This window comes from Tetrao urogallus, assembly GCF_951394365.1.
Source record: "Tetrao urogallus genome assembly, chromosome: 19".
NCBI classification, from domain to species: Eukaryota; Metazoa; Chordata; class Aves; order Galliformes; family Phasianidae; genus Tetrao; species Tetrao urogallus.
In genome coordinates this window covers 8,182,768-8,197,765 of record NC_136832.1, presented here as the reverse complement: position 1 = coordinate 8,197,765, position 14,998 = coordinate 8,182,768, and the positions used below count along the sequence as shown (strand labels likewise).

Below are 14,998 nucleotides of genomic sequence, written 5' to 3'. Positions count from 1 at the left end.
AGCTGTGCTGTGCCTGCAGGGCAATGCAGCCTCAGCACGACTGCAGTGCCACAAAGCCCCACGAGCACGCAGGGATGCAGCAGCACTCACACCTGGCCTCTGCCTTCTGCACGGAAGGGTGATAGAAATACCCCATCTGATCACAGTGTATCCAATTAGTGCTCCTCTGTGTTAATGAGATGCTTCAACGAACATAAGGGATTATTTTCCCTGGAAATTATGATTTTCCTGCTGGCAGATCTATCAACAAAACCCTGCACTGATCTGTTTCAATGCATCTGGGCTACTGCTGCCTCTCCAGACCACCTCACTATGGCAATGCTGGCTCTGGTGCTGCAGCACTGCTAATATTGGCATCCCACAATTAGCATGCAGCATATTAATCTGTGCAAATAAATGAGCTTGGTCCTCCAGTCCAGAAAAACACTTGGGGGACCAATTCTTTATTTCTGAGTGTATGATTAGTACAAATTAAAACCAGAGTAAGTTTTAATTTTGCCATATTGCTCAGCTTCATCAAAATGCCCTCACTCCCCAGAGCCAAGTCCCAGCAAGAACACGACGAGGGGATGCTTCAGCTGGAATGATCAGGGTAGGCCAGGAAAATTAATTTTGAAGTTCATGGCAGGAACAGAACGCAGCGAGGAGGTTACATGCAGAAAACAAAACGGAGAAGGCTGAGCAGCAAGGAACAGAGAAGGAGCTGGCCGCATTAAATATTGGGCCAATTGTAGATGATAAACTCAACAGCTGCTGCCCTACCACCAGCCCTGGGGTCACCCGAGCTTCAGTTGGTTGGGTTTCAGTTAAGAAAAGTTGCATGTTGGAACTCAGCCCCATCCATCCCCTTTATACATCCCCACAGACAAAGGCCACGTGCAGTTCAATCCCTGGCCCACACAAACACCAGGGCAGCCTCTGAGGGAGCCCAAGCACTGAGCTTTGGAGGTGACATCAGCCCTATCCCAAGGATTTGGGACAAACCCAAACCAGCCCCACAGCACTGACCTGCAGCACAGCAGAGAGCTCAGCCCTGAGTCCAAGACAGCCAAGGGTGAGCCTAGGGGAACAGGAAGAGTACCTGGGAGCAGCAAGGACACAGCCCTAGAAAAAGAGAGCCTGCAGCCCTATAGCAGGAGCCAGTAAATACTCCCTCAGACCCCTCCTGGGAGCACAGGTGCTCTGGTTGAGGCTGTTCCCTCCTTCTCAGCCCTCCCAGGTGGCAATAAGCCACACACCCTGAGCAGGACGTGGGCTGCCTTGTGCCTCTGTGCCCCTGATCTGCAGAACGGAGCCTGGCACTGCTGGTGAGCATTCTCTCAGTGTGTCATTTCCATTGATTGAGAGCAGCATCCTCCTCCAGCCAAACAGAAGGCATTCCTGAATTAATTTAGATTTCCCGCTGCCTTGTTAGGCCAGCTGGATACGGCACGCTTCATCTCCTCTGCAAACAGTGCCTCTGTCCCTATGGGACACTCAGCACTTTATAAACCTGTCAAGCTCTTAAAGCCGACGGCCGTGAGGCTCTGCAGCACAACGCAGTGAGGTGTGGGTCTGTACCAGCACCAGCCCACCCTGCAGAGGGGAAGCAGCACGGATGGTCTGTGAGTGAGGGGATGCACTTATGTGCCATGCTTTGGTTGAAGAGCAAGAAGAAGAATAATATGCAATGCATGATTTGTTTCGGAGCATCCAAGCTGCTGCAAACTGTGGTGCTTTGAGAGCATATGTATATACATGGGAAAGAGGAGATTGGCCCCAGAGCTATTTGCATTTGCTGCCCTCCCTCCCTCGTGCACTGTTGTTCAAAGGACTCATCCTGGAGACAGCTGGAGTACCTGCAGCTCTGTGCAAATCAGAGCCTTCTGGTGCAGCACACCTGATCCAGCTGGGTTCCCTTTGCAAAATGTGCTGCTCTGCCAGTCCTTCTCCCCACCAACTCACCCAAAGCTGAATTATTTTTCCTACTTTTCCCACACGTTTCTGAAGATATTTTTTGCACCGCCAGCATCAGTTCAGCCCTCGGGGATGAGCACCCCAACGACACTCATCCCTCCCACGAGGGTCCCCGTCACTCCCTGCGTGTCCCTGGGCTCTGTCCTTTCTCTGCGCCCCTCCCAGGCACAAGGATGCAGTGATGGGGATGGAGCTGTGCTGGCTGTGTCCCAGCCGGGGCCGCATGCTCAGCCCAGCAGCCGGCGTCTGATGGTGTCAGATCGTTGGGTCCCCAAGGGATGCTAATGTGACTGCAGCAGGTCCCGGCTATTCTCTACAGCCCGGCGTGTTGTTGCTTCATTAAATGCCAAATTGTTACATTAATTCTAACTGCCCTGTAGAGATGTAGCTGTCAGGAATGATTTACTTGCCTCCAGCTGACTTGGGGACTTTTCACAAGCTCCAACAGAGGAACGGGAGGAAGGCAGGAGCTGAGCAGCAGCGGGACGGCGTGCAGCCAGGCAGGGATAGCAGCGCCTGCAGCATCCCTGGGGGGACAGAGACGCTCACACCGCAGTGGGAAAAAAATCAGGAAGGTCTGGAGCTGCTGGCAGCCGGAGCTGAGTGCTCAACCACAGAGTCTTTATGGACACCAGTGTGTCACAGCTGAGTCAGAGCTCAGTGATCGCTGCTCCCAGCTCTGCCACCGCCGCCCGAGGGATGGATGGTGCATAAGTGTCAGAAAGTCTCCCTGGTTGGTCAGGATTAAGAGGGAGCCGTGTGTCTGCGTTCTGCCACGCTTTCCCTGGGCTCAGAGCAAAAATCCCAGCACTTCACACCCAGCACACACACTGTGTGGGGAAGCCCCACGCTGTCCATCCCCACAGCACCGAAGACCTATGGGGCTGCTCCCCCTCTGCCCCTCAGTTGGAAGTGACCCAACTCATCATTCAAAATGGAAAGAGAAAGAAGGTACAAAAGCTGTTGTGCTCTGTCGTGCAGAAGTCCATTTAAACCCAGAAGCCTCGTGTGTTTGGGTGTCGAATTATTTTCCACCACCAGGCTGCAAAATGCTGTGCACAAAAGCACTGTGCCCTTCTGCACCCCAAATCAACACCTCCCCGTGCCCTGCAGCCCTGCAGGCGCACACACCCGTATGTGAGGCTCAGCACAAAATGCACTTCTGCATGGAGAGATAATAAAGATGTCAGAAAGAAAAAGCTGATAATAATTTAAACATCTTTGCTTATTTTTTCCCAGCGTATTTGTGCTCGCTTGGTTTTCCTGTCAGCTTTTAACAAAGCCATTTGTGCTGTAATGTTGTTTCGGGGTGTAAATCCTGCAGGTCTGAGCGCTTCCTGCACCTGTAGGGAGCATGGGTTTGGGACACAAGGACTCATCAAAGGTGGATCTGCCATTCAAAACCAAAAAGTCATGCATTAGATTTTCCTCCCCGCCAGCACACAAACCGCTCCTCCTCAATGCACTCACACTGATCAGCAGAGCTGATGGAGCTCACCTGCAAAGTGAGCGATGCGAGCCACTCTTCCTAATTCCAGTCGGGTTTTATGAGCTGTCACTCCATTCGTGCTGTTGGTTTTATTTCCTCCTTCCAAATTGGTTTTCTTTTTAACGAGAAGAAAGCATTTCTGTTAATGGGATCTCTGAGTCTCAGCCCGGAGATGCACAGCTGAGATACAGCAGGTGCCAGAGCACCGCCGTCCTGCCAGCACAGCACTGCACAAAGCAATGGGCAGAGTTTGCATCGCTTCCCTTCCTCAATGCAGACATGCACGGGGAGCAGCAGCTCAGCTCTGCATTTGCTGTGAGGGAAACTACGAGCAAAATCTACCAAACACTTGGGTCTGCTTCCAGACAGTGGTCCTATAGTAGCACCGTTCCCCTAAACTCCTTTTCTGCCTTTGTTCTCATTTCCTTCTTTCAAAAATCACTCTTAATAGGAATTAATTATGAATAACGGCCAAAATGTACTGCTGTGAAACAACCAGCCCGGGTTGGAAGGCCTGTCTCTGAACCATGGAGCAATGGAACAGAAAGCAAAGAGTTCTTGAAAATAAGAACTCTTCTCTGTGTGGGTGAGGTGTTGTCTTCTGATTTCCAAAGCTCCTCCATTTTCTAATTAATCCATGAGTTTCAATGAGCTGTGGCCCCACGGTGGCACTGCGAGTCAGCAGCAACAGTTGTCTGCCTGTTACTCAGTTCTGGCGCAGGAAGGGGAGAAGCTCCTGGGCCCAGACCCTACTGGAGCCCAACGGGCCATGGGAGGCACTGCTCCCAACACCTGAAACGCCCCAGGAGCTGAGGCACACGGGTTTGGCACAATGAGCTGAAATTCAGCTGCTTGGGGACCTCGTGATGCTGCAACCTGGGACAAATCTGCCCCTGCCTTACACATTTCCACCTGTGCAATGAATGCTGGAAGATAACAACGAGCCATTAAAACCAGCCTGACCACAACCAAGGGCTGGGCATGCACTGAGCAGCTCTGCTCGGATCTCCCAAGCGCTGCAGCCCCAAAGCTCCCAGTTCTGTTTCTGCCTCTCAGATCATTTTTACATCAGTTGTATTGCAGCTGTGCTGAGAGAGGAGAGCGCGCTTTGGTGCTTTTGTGAATCAAGACTTCAAGTTTAGAGAGCTTTTACTTTTATTTTCAGGTATTGCATTTATTTATATAGATGTGTTCGATGTGAATTTAGCAAAAGACAATTTAAAGTTCAGCTGACAAATTTATTTGCAGCCTTGGAGTATTCGATCATCAGAGAGAATGCGAGAATATAAATAAAAGACACGGGACAGTCACATCATCTACAGATAATTCCATCATTTGTACAGGTAACGATACACACATTGCTTTGCCTTTCCTCACCGTCCGCTCGCGCTCTGCAGAGATGCACAAATGCCTCCAACAGAGAAGAGCTGCTGGGAAGGCGAGCGCTCACTGCAAAGCACAGCTGGAGCCAGCGATGCGACCACAGAGAGACCCAGAGGGCGTTTGGCAACAGTGGGGGGAGCGGAGCCACTGCGGAAAACGGCTGCAAAGGGATCTTAAAGAACAGCAAAAGATTCACGGCTCTGAGCCGCCGGTGTTCCAGGGCCAGGAAAACCACCTCTCGCCATCGTGATGAAGGTGGAGTTATTTGGGAATAAATACATCTATTCATGGTTCAACGCTTATATGGAGGAATGAAACTAGCAGCCTACAAATCAAAAAGATGCGAAGCGGAATCAACGGGTGGTCTTCACTTTACAAAGGAAAAGGGTCGATGGTGAGTGATTGGCATACGAAAGAGCGTCTGGATTTAGAAGAGTGAAGGTAAATTCAGAAGAAAGCAGAACGTACCGCCTCAAAAATCTGCTGGAAGAACAGAGATGTTCGCTACCATGGGGTTCTGAAGTGATCCACTATTAACATTTCTCCTACAGAAATACAGACACGGTCACACCTTGCACCGCGGATGAGGACTTTATTTTCTCTTCAGAAGGTTTTCGGTGCGGGTGGGTGATGGAAGAAGTCCTCGCTTTGGAGAATGAACTGACAGCAGAAAGCAAAATACGTCCTATCAAATCTGTAAAGCGCAACTGTCGGTGTTCAGTAAGGACACGACGCCCAGGTTCGTGGGACGCTCCTCACGCTCACCGCTGTGCCACGTCTCCCTTTGCCCACCGTCCACCGCAGACCCACCACCTGCTCGCCCTCCGCAAGCACATCCACGCTCTGCAGGCAGCCGTGCCGTCCTGCACTCAGCACGTCCCTCCTTCTTTCCCCATGGGCAGATGACGTTTGACAGCAATGAGTCCTTTCCCTTCCCACTGCACGGCGGCGGATCCTCTATCAAAACTGAGCGTGGTCGACTTCATCCAGCCAGGAGGCCGGGCTGGCGGGGAAATCCGGGTATCCCCCACTGCTGCCGGTGGAGAGGTCGGAGCTGGGCCCATTCCCGGCCAGGACCCGCATGGACTGGGGCACCCCCTGTCCACCTTGTCCCATGATGCCCAAACTGCTGTCGGGGTAAACCAAGCTGGAGATTAAGGGCTGGTGGCCTGGCAGAGCTTGCAACGAAGCCGGTGACTGGGGAATCCCGTAGGGGCTGTTGGATCGCAGGTCGTGGTACTGGTCCTGAGCTGGGATGCCGCTGTGATCCAGAGCGAAGCCCCCATTTGTCCCAGCCTGCCTCCCCAGGGCCGGGGACGCCTCGCTGAGATTGCTGTAAATCCCATTGGAGTGGCTCATCTCGGACATGGAGGGCTCATCTGAAAGGGAAGCGGAGTGCATTTACTGGGAGGGCGATGGCCGCGGCCGGCAGCACAGACAGGAGCTCCTGAGAGCCCTGGGTACAAATGGATGGGTGGGAACTGAGCAGCCATGCACTCGATACTTGTATTCCTTATTATTCCTTATCATTCCTTATTATTCCTTATCATTCCTTATTATTCCTGCCCTTGCTGATGAGTCTCCAAAGAAAGCCATGGGATTATTTTTTCTGACTACAAACGTGTAATACATTTTGGATCTGAAACACAGGCATGAAAAGCACACATTAAAATATAAGACTGTGGTTTTAAAATAATCCTTTAAAGAGGAACGTGAGTTCAAGTTCTTTCTACCCTTTTTTTTTTTTTTTTTCGGTCTCTCATTTCTATTTGGCTTTGAGGTTTACTTTGAATTTCAGTCTCATTTTTAGGAACTACCCAAGCATTCAATCCATGAAAAACTGTGCATTGCTCAGAAGAAAACGTATTAAATCTCAGCAGCGTTTGTTTTCTCAGGATTGCAATCAGGAGACGGAAGGCTTAAAAACATTTCTGAAAAATGAAAATATTTTGTAAATTGCCAGCAAAAATTGCTTGCTTTCGTTTGGGGCTTTATGGACAGTGAGAGCCGTTCTGTTGCCTTGGATACAAATCTGCCTTGGCACCCAACTATCGATAATTGTTCAACAATTTTAGTTATTATTTATAGCACATCCATAATTAATGACACCGAGGCACAGTGTGTGTGTACACACAGGCTGGAAAATCAAACAGTTTTTAGGAACACGGGAGAGAGCAGAAACACGAAGCTGGGTGCGTATAAACATCCGTGCATCGCGGTGTCTTTGTCGGCACAGTTTTCCATTTCAACTTCGGCACAGCTTTGCATTTCAGCTTCTCTCCCGTGCCCCTGCAAACGATGTCCGTGCCCACACAGCTGAGCCCCGCGGGGATGCAGTGCAGGTGCTGTCAGTGGGGATGGTTTGGCGCTGCCGTTCCTGTGCAGCCACCCCAGCGCAGGGCCGGCAACGAGCGGCCGCCGGGCTGAGGAGCACAGAGCTGTGAGCTCCGGGGTTTACCTGCAGAGGTGGCTGCCCCAAAAACGGGACCCTGTAACGCAGAAATCTTCCAACACGAAGCAAATTCCTTTTTTACAGCAGGGAGGTAACGGCTTCCACAAGACTGGGAAGTATTTAACCAGGAACTACGCAAATAAAACGATTTTAAATGGGGTAATGCAAAAACAGCAGCCAAACTGAGAGGGACATATGCGCCTCTCATAGTTCAGCGCAGTAATTCTGAATTCTGAGTTTTGTGTTTCTAACAGTCCCTTGAGAAGGCTGCATGCAGGGGCTGCTCCAACAGCCCAGCGCTGCCCAGAGAACTCTCCCTGCTCCGTCTGGGATCACGGGGTTTTCCCGTACCATTTCTCAGCTCACGGCTGTCCCCGGCCGAAGCGGCTCCGGCTCTGCCAGGGCGATCCCTCCAGTCCGCCTTCCTCCTCCCGCGCTTGTTTTCCCTCATTATATTACAGCTAAAAATTATTAATGTGGCCCCGATGGGGTGAAGCGAGCCCTGCCCGGGCCGCGGCTCAGCAGGCAGCGTTCGGCACAGCCCCGCCGGGCACCGACCTGTGAAGGAGACCTCGGCGTCGCTGTCGGGCCCCTCCTCCTGGATGCTGTCCTTGTCGGACTTGGAGCTCCCCCGGGACCGCTTCATGTTCCTGAAGTACTGCCCCCAGCGCTGCCTCCCCGCGTCCTTCTTCAATCGCTTCTCCTTGGCCCTGCGGTTCTGGAACCAGACCTGCGAGCAGAGCACGGGGCAGCTCGCTGTGCGCGGGGCCGACCCGACCCCAGCCGCCTCCCGGGGTGGGAACCGCGCAGTCTCACCTGCACCACCCGCATGTCCAACCCCGTCTCCGACGAGAGCTGCTCCCGGACGTGCCGCGCCGGCTTGGGCGAGTTGTTGTAGGCGTTTTTGAGGGTCTCCAGCTGCTTGGCCGTGATGGTGGTGCGGGGCCTCTTGGCCGTGGACTCGGCCTCTGCCGGCACGCTGAGGGTTAGCTCGGAGCTCCCCGTGGGGACCCGGGACCCCCGCCCTCCCTCTTGCCCAACCCTAAGTACGAGTGGAGCCCCGAGGGCAGAGCGGCCCGGAGCCGCCTCTCTCTTCCGCGGGGGCGAAGGGCACGCGGTACCTCTCTGCTTGGCCGTCTCGTAGTCAGCCTTGCACACCAGCCTGCTGTCCTCCATCAGGTAGAACTCGTCTCCGGTGGCCAGCTGCCGCTTGCAGACGATGCAGGCGAAGCAGTGCAGGTGGTACACGAAGTCCTGGGCCCGGCGCACCACCTGGGTCGGGGGGATGCCCTGCTGGCAGGCGGCACACTTCGTCCCGAAGCGCCTGGATGGGGCGACAGGCGGCGGCCGCTGAGCGCGGGGATCCCGCGGGCCGAGCCGAGAGCTGCCGCTGTCCGCGGTGCTGAACCCCGGGACGGAGCCGCTGTCCGCGGTGCTGAACGCCCCCCTTCCCCTCCGCCCCCCGTTCCCCTCCGCCGCCCCCCGACCCACGCACTTGAAGAAATCCTCCTTGCAGTACACGCCGTCCCCGCGGCTGAAGCACTTCTCGGCCAGCTGTGTCTGGCAGTCGGAACATTTCAAGCACTTGCTGTGCCAGTGCCGGTCCAGGACCTTGAGGATGAACCTGTCCACGATGTGTTGATTGCAGCCGGCACACAGCGGGATCTCTGCGGGAAGCAGCCCCCCATCAGCTGCCGCTCTGACGGTCCCACTGCCACCCACCGCCGCCCGATCCCCCCCGGCCCGGCATTCCCGGAGCTGCCCCCGTCTGAAACCCCGTGGCTGGCCCCGGGAACGGCGTGGAAAACATTCTTTTTCATTCAAATTTGTTGGTGCGGTGTTGTGAGAGCCTCTCCCCGCAGCACGGAGCGCAGAGACACCCCCCTCCCCAACCCCCCGAACCGCTCACATCCCAGGAAAACACAAACGGAGACGTTGGGAATGGACTTCAGCCCCAGCTGAGCCGCCCGCACCACCTCTCATAGTTATTCCATCCCTTTTCGCTTTTCCGACACTTCAAATATTCACCAGTGAATAACGGCGGGGCAGCCTGGCCTGGGAAGGGGGCGAACAAACTGCCCAAAATAATGAAAATTCTACTGAAAACAAAACACAGCAGGAGTGTTCTGTCACCCTGCAGGTATCAGAAGAAGTGATCTCTGGAAAGAGACGATACAAAGATATAGAAACAGAGAGAGAGAAAAATGAAAAGGTGAGTAGGTTAGAAAGAGAAAACCTACAGATATATGGACATAAATACACAGATATTGGCAGGTACAGAGAGAGAGATAGAAATGTAGATGCAGAGACACAGAAATACGGATTTATCAGCACAGATACAGATAAAGAAATATACAGACACAGCTGCGTGGATACAGATAAACAACAGACATATGGGTATCTGTATGCAAAGGTAACCGTGTGGAGACATACAGAGATGTACGGCTGTGGGTAGAAGAAGAGGTTCAGGTGATGCCGTTATCGCTATAATCGTCTGCTCTACTCTTATCGGCGTCCGAACAAACGACACCCGCAGCGGTAGCGATAACGGCAACGGCGACAGCCGACCCCGAGCTGCCGGACAGCCGAGCAGCGGCACCGGCATCGCGGCCCGGAGGCAGACACGGGGCTGGAAGGGGCCGGCGGCTCTTACGCTGCATCGCGCTCCGCTCGCTCAGGCGGGACGCACCGCTCCGGGGACTCAACGGGGCGCTCCCTCCAACGACCCTCCCCGCGCCCTCAGCTCTCCGTTATCCCGCTGCCGCCCCGGGATCGAACCCCCCCCGGATGGTGATTTGCAGCCGTCGGCCGTTCCCGCCCGCAGCTCCGTACTGCGCTGTATTTAATCCCCTTCTCGGCTGCGCTCTGCGGGAGGGAGACGGTACCGCGGTGCCCGGAAACGAAATCCGGGCGGGGCCGCCCCGACGGGGCTGGGGGATGGCGGGGGCCGTGCTGGGCCCTGGGGCCGCATCGGGGGAGGACCGAAACGGGGGGGAAAACGGCGGTCGGTGCCCGGAATTCGTTGTGCGCTGCTGAGAAAAGGGATTGACCAAAGGATTAAAAAACAAAACAAAACAAACAAAAAAAAAAAAAACAAAAAACGAAAAAGAAAACGAAAGTGAAAACAAAAATGAAAACAATTACTCAATAATAAAAGCACGACGAACTCAGCCCGCAGCGCCCCGCACTGCCTCCCGGTGCCCCTCTCTTCCCCGGGCCGCAGGGCTTTTTGCGGGCGTCGCGTCCTGCGGGGACTCGGCGTTTTTGTCTCGTTCCTCCCGCCGTGAATTCGCTCCGGGCTGTTTCGGTTCCCTCCCCGCCGCTAAGAGGAACCACCTCCCGACGCTGGGGGTCAACCGCGCAATTCCCGCAGTGAGCACAGCGCGGAGAGAAGCCGGGGAGAGGTGCAGAGACACGCGGGGCTCGGAACGGAACGAGGGCAGCGGACCGACGGCGGGGAGCTCCGGCAGCTCCGGCACCGCGACCCCGTCCCTCTCCGCCTCGTCCCCTCCTCGTTTTCGTTTAAAACCCGCGCACCGACGGTTCTCGCCCGCATCGTCAGCGCCGGCATTTTCGCCATTCGTTAAATTGGGGGAAAAAAAAAAAAAATTAAAAATTAAAAAGAGGAATTACGGGGAGATTTTCCAGAGTGGGAACGGAAAGGGTCGGAGCCAACGGGGGTCGCTCAGGGGGTGTCCGACCCCGGGCAGCAGCTCCTCATCTCGCCCCGCCGTCGTTGTGCGCGGAGCTGCAGCCGTCACGGGACAGAATTCGCAGCTCCGCGGGGCCGAGCAGAGCCCTCCGGGTCCGGGCCGTGCGCTCAGCCCGGCACAGACGCTGCGTTTCCCGCTCGGCAGAGGCGGAGAGTTTCTGGCTACACAGACGGCACGGACGGACCGAAACGGGCACCGGGAGCAGGCACAGGGCGCAGCCGGGATCGGGACACGTCGGACGGGGGTGAAAGGAGTCACAGGCCGTCGGGCCGCTCGACCTTCCCTCGGCCGACCCCGAGCGCGATGCCACGGGGCACCCGGACCCATCGGCGGTGTCTCCGCGAGGGGACGCGGGGCTCTGCGCCCTCTCACCTGGGCTCCGCGGGAAGGGGCAGAGCTCCGCTGCCTTCTCCGAGCCGGCGCGGACCCTCTCCAGCAGCATCGCGGACGCGCCGGGTGCACGGGATGTCCGAGATGCGCGGGTGGCTGCGGAGGAGTGGCGGAGGGCTGCGGGGAGCGGCGGGGAGCGGCGCGGGGCCGGACCGCGCCCGGGGCGGAGCGGGGCCGGCGGGAGGGCGGGCCGGGGGCGGCACCGAGCCGTCGGGCCGGGCCGCAGCTGGGCCGCGGTTCACCGAGGGACGATTTAGCATCACAAAAGCGCAAGGGCGAGGGGGGTAAGGATCGTTCCCCACGTCCCACGCGTGCCCCGGGGCCCCATGAAGATCCCGCGGGGGCACCGCGCTGCGGGCGGAGGTCAGGGGAAGCGCCGTCGGATGGAGGTCCGGCCCCCACAGCTCCGATTGCGTTCGTTCCAGCGGCGCGGGGCCACCGACGCTGCCCGTGGGGAGCGGGGAGCCGTCACTCTCCGTTAATTAGTTAATGAGCGTGAAGAAGTAGCGGGGAGAGTATCTGACCCACGGCAATCAGTGCCCTGAAGCTGGCAGAGGTTAATTGTGTTAATTGAGCGTCCGAGAGTGTGCAAGGGGCGCACATAGGAGTGTGGGGATGTGCACAGTGGGGCTGAGCTACGTGGCTGTGAGTGCAGCTGTGGATACATGCAGTTGTATGCAGTGCATGCGTCCACGTCAGCCTGTGTGCTTTGGGTGTGCATCTGCATCTGTGTGTCTGTGCTGCATTCTGCTAACTCCTGTGTGTGCAGGTGTTGTGTGTGTGCACATTCTGTCTGTCTGTCCACGTCCCATGGTGTACAGCCCCATAACTGCATGCACACCGCTTGTCCCAGCAGCCGGAGCTGATAATTGTGGTTGTTACTGTGAGACCACTAATCCCCCGAATCCCTTTACCTCCTGCTCGCAGGGGATTACAAATTAATAAAAGCAGCTTAGGGGCAGGAGCCTCCAAACACACATATGTTCCTGGCGGAGGGCGGCACGACGACTTTCACCTGCCCACCGGGCTCAGCCTCACAGCAACACCGAGCTCTGCTGGGTGCCACGGCCAGTGGATGGGTGGGTGAGGATGGATCCCAGCCCAGGGACGGCTCTGAGCTGCAGGGCGATGGCACAGGGAGAGGGATGGAGCTCCTCGCACGGGGTTACAGCAGCGCCCCCAGCACCGGAACACTTCGGCTGTCCCCAGGGCCACGGGCAGCTCCTGGGGCAGGCAGTGACCCACGCAGCCTCTCTTAAGCTTGGGTTTCTAAGTGGATTTCATGTCTGATCCTCTAAGGAAGCAGTTTAAAAGCCTGCGTGCTTGCGGGCGCTGCGCGGCAGCCGCTCCCCGGGAGCAGCTGGGCAGGGCGGCAGCCCAAGTCTCAGCCAGGTAACCTTCAGCACCCATGTGAAACAAGGCAGCACGCCCATTAACTTCAGACAGTGAGGGTGGGTCATCCCTACCCAGCCCCAGAGGTGAACGTCTGCATTTCTCCTCACGGTATTTGGGCTGTAACAGTGGGAAAAAAAATGGAGTAAGATTTTCCAAATTCATTACCTACAGAAAACAACGGGTATGATTTGAAATGGATGTTTATACAAGCTGTGCCTGCACTGGAATTCAACTAAAAAGATCCCGAAAACACAGATTAAAAACTTCAGCTGCACCACTTTGCCCAAATGTTTGTATTTTTAACAAGCACATCAGCTTACAGTTCAGTACAAAATATTCACTTTTCCTTCCTGGAGTTTAAAAACACCCCTGACAGAACAGACACGAAAACATCAATTACTGAATCTAAATAAATAAAACATTTAAATAACGGAGCTGTTACATCCAATGTCCCCAACATCTGATACGCAGTGCACAGATGGAGAAAACACACCCCAAAGCTTTGGTTCCACTCATAGATCGCAGTCAGCTCTGAGCAGCAGCAGGACGGATAACAGTGCTGGGAATCGTAAACCAGAGGCATCACAAAGGATGCCAGCGGGGCTCTTCAGCACTCAACCTTCTCCTTTTCTCTCTACGCAGGTCCAGTATTTCCTCTTCACAAACATCTGAAGAGCAAAGAAGGCTCCACGAATTACCAAGGCCCAGAAATCCTGACGGGAAACGGCTGCTCCAAGGATGGTGGGAGCCACAGATGGGAATGGCATCGCAGAAAGTTGGTGCACGGCACAGAAACAGAAGTCCCAGGAGGAAGGGGACTGCAAAGCACTGCAAGGAGATGCTGTGTGACACCTGCCAGCACAGCGGCAGCACCACGCATCTCCCAGCAGATGTACAACATGCATACAACCAAAGGGCACGAGGGGATGACATCCGTCACGACAAAGATACCAAATAAGAACAAGTAAACCAAGGTTGGCACAACTGAGTCCAAAGTCAAGAAAACCTTTCCAGATGAGGGCAGTAAAAGCAGTTCAAGTGAAAACCTGCGCCAGCTTACTGCTAACACCATGGGAGCATCAGCACAAACCCACACCTTCGTGTCGTGCTTCTATGCTAAGAAACAAAGAACACCACTGCAGTTCCACGTGTCTGGTCATTTTGTCACGGAAGTTACTGGTATGTACCAAAGCAACCTTATTCCAGCAGCACATTTGCTGCTGTTCTGATGGCAGAATCGCCTCTACAAACCTTCGAAGCCTTTCGTTTTCCTTTGGAGATGAAAATACAATCAAGAGTCAAACCAACTGGGGTCTGTAAAGCACAAAGGAAGCTTAAAGCAGTGATGACTGTTCTTCTGCTTCAAAACACTGCTGGTAGCAGGAAGCCCAGCAGTCCCAGGGAAACTGCCACATCTCCCAGAGCCCTGTGCTGCCTTTTGCTGTTCCTCTGGATGTAGTTCAGTTTTTTGGTTGGTTTGTTCTGAGAAGCAAAAAACAGTTTTGATTGGCTGATACCAGGATCTCCCCAGATCCGTCAGTCAGAAGTGAACCAATTTTCAAGCTTAAGCTTCACAGGTCTGGGCTTTCCCACCAGCTCAGCTTCCCCTGGGAGCTCTCACAAGATGCCAGCTCACAGCACGGTGGCACAGATCAGCCACCACAGGTCAGCCACCCTTCTACCTGCTTACAAGTTGTTTTCATGTTCAAATCCAGGCACTACAATCATAGGGACTCCTACAAATTCCTAAAGAAAAGAAACCCACAAGGGCTCCTTGCACCAGAGCTCTCCAACACAGAGCACGGCCAGGGAAGGTGCTCAGCTGCAGGCACAGAGTTCACAGCACACAGATGGCTGTGCAGGGCTGCAGGTAAAACAAGCCTTATGTGCACAGAGTAACAGCACCATGTGAATGGAGAGCTTTTCCTGACGTGTTTACAACAACGACACGGGGTTGTTACCTTATCTGTAGGTTGTTTTGACACTTGAAGGAACCGTTCATCCGCCTCAATTCCATTACTGGAGTTTGAAGCTGCAGAAAAAGCTGTCTGAAAAAAAAAATCCATTTTGTAAAGAAACCCATTTAGTGATGAAAAAACATCTTTGCTGAGTTTTCGTGCTGAGCTTGAAGCTTTCGATGCTGGGATGTGCAATGGAAAGAGGCTGACAGACGCAGTACAAATAACAGAATGAATCGGCCAGGGACTGCTCACCCCTCGT

At 54.7% G+C, this 14,998-nt stretch overlaps 1 protein-coding gene across 1 annotated transcript; it reads right to left on the bottom strand.

The window, feature by feature from the left end:
* Positions 1-5,788: 5,788 nt before the first annotated feature.
* LHX3 (LIM homeobox 3) lies at positions 5,789-11,435 on the bottom strand (the record flags this gene model as incomplete). The annotated part of the gene is made up of 6 exons (XM_079544852.1): positions 5,789-6,207; positions 7,839-8,010; positions 8,097-8,248; positions 8,402-8,604; positions 8,776-8,947; positions 11,366-11,435. 6 exons carry the CDS (start codon positions 11,433-11,435, stop codon positions 5,789-5,791), a joined length of 1,188 nt encoding a protein of 395 aa, XP_079400978.1.
* Positions 11,436-14,998: the final 3,563 nt, after the last annotated feature.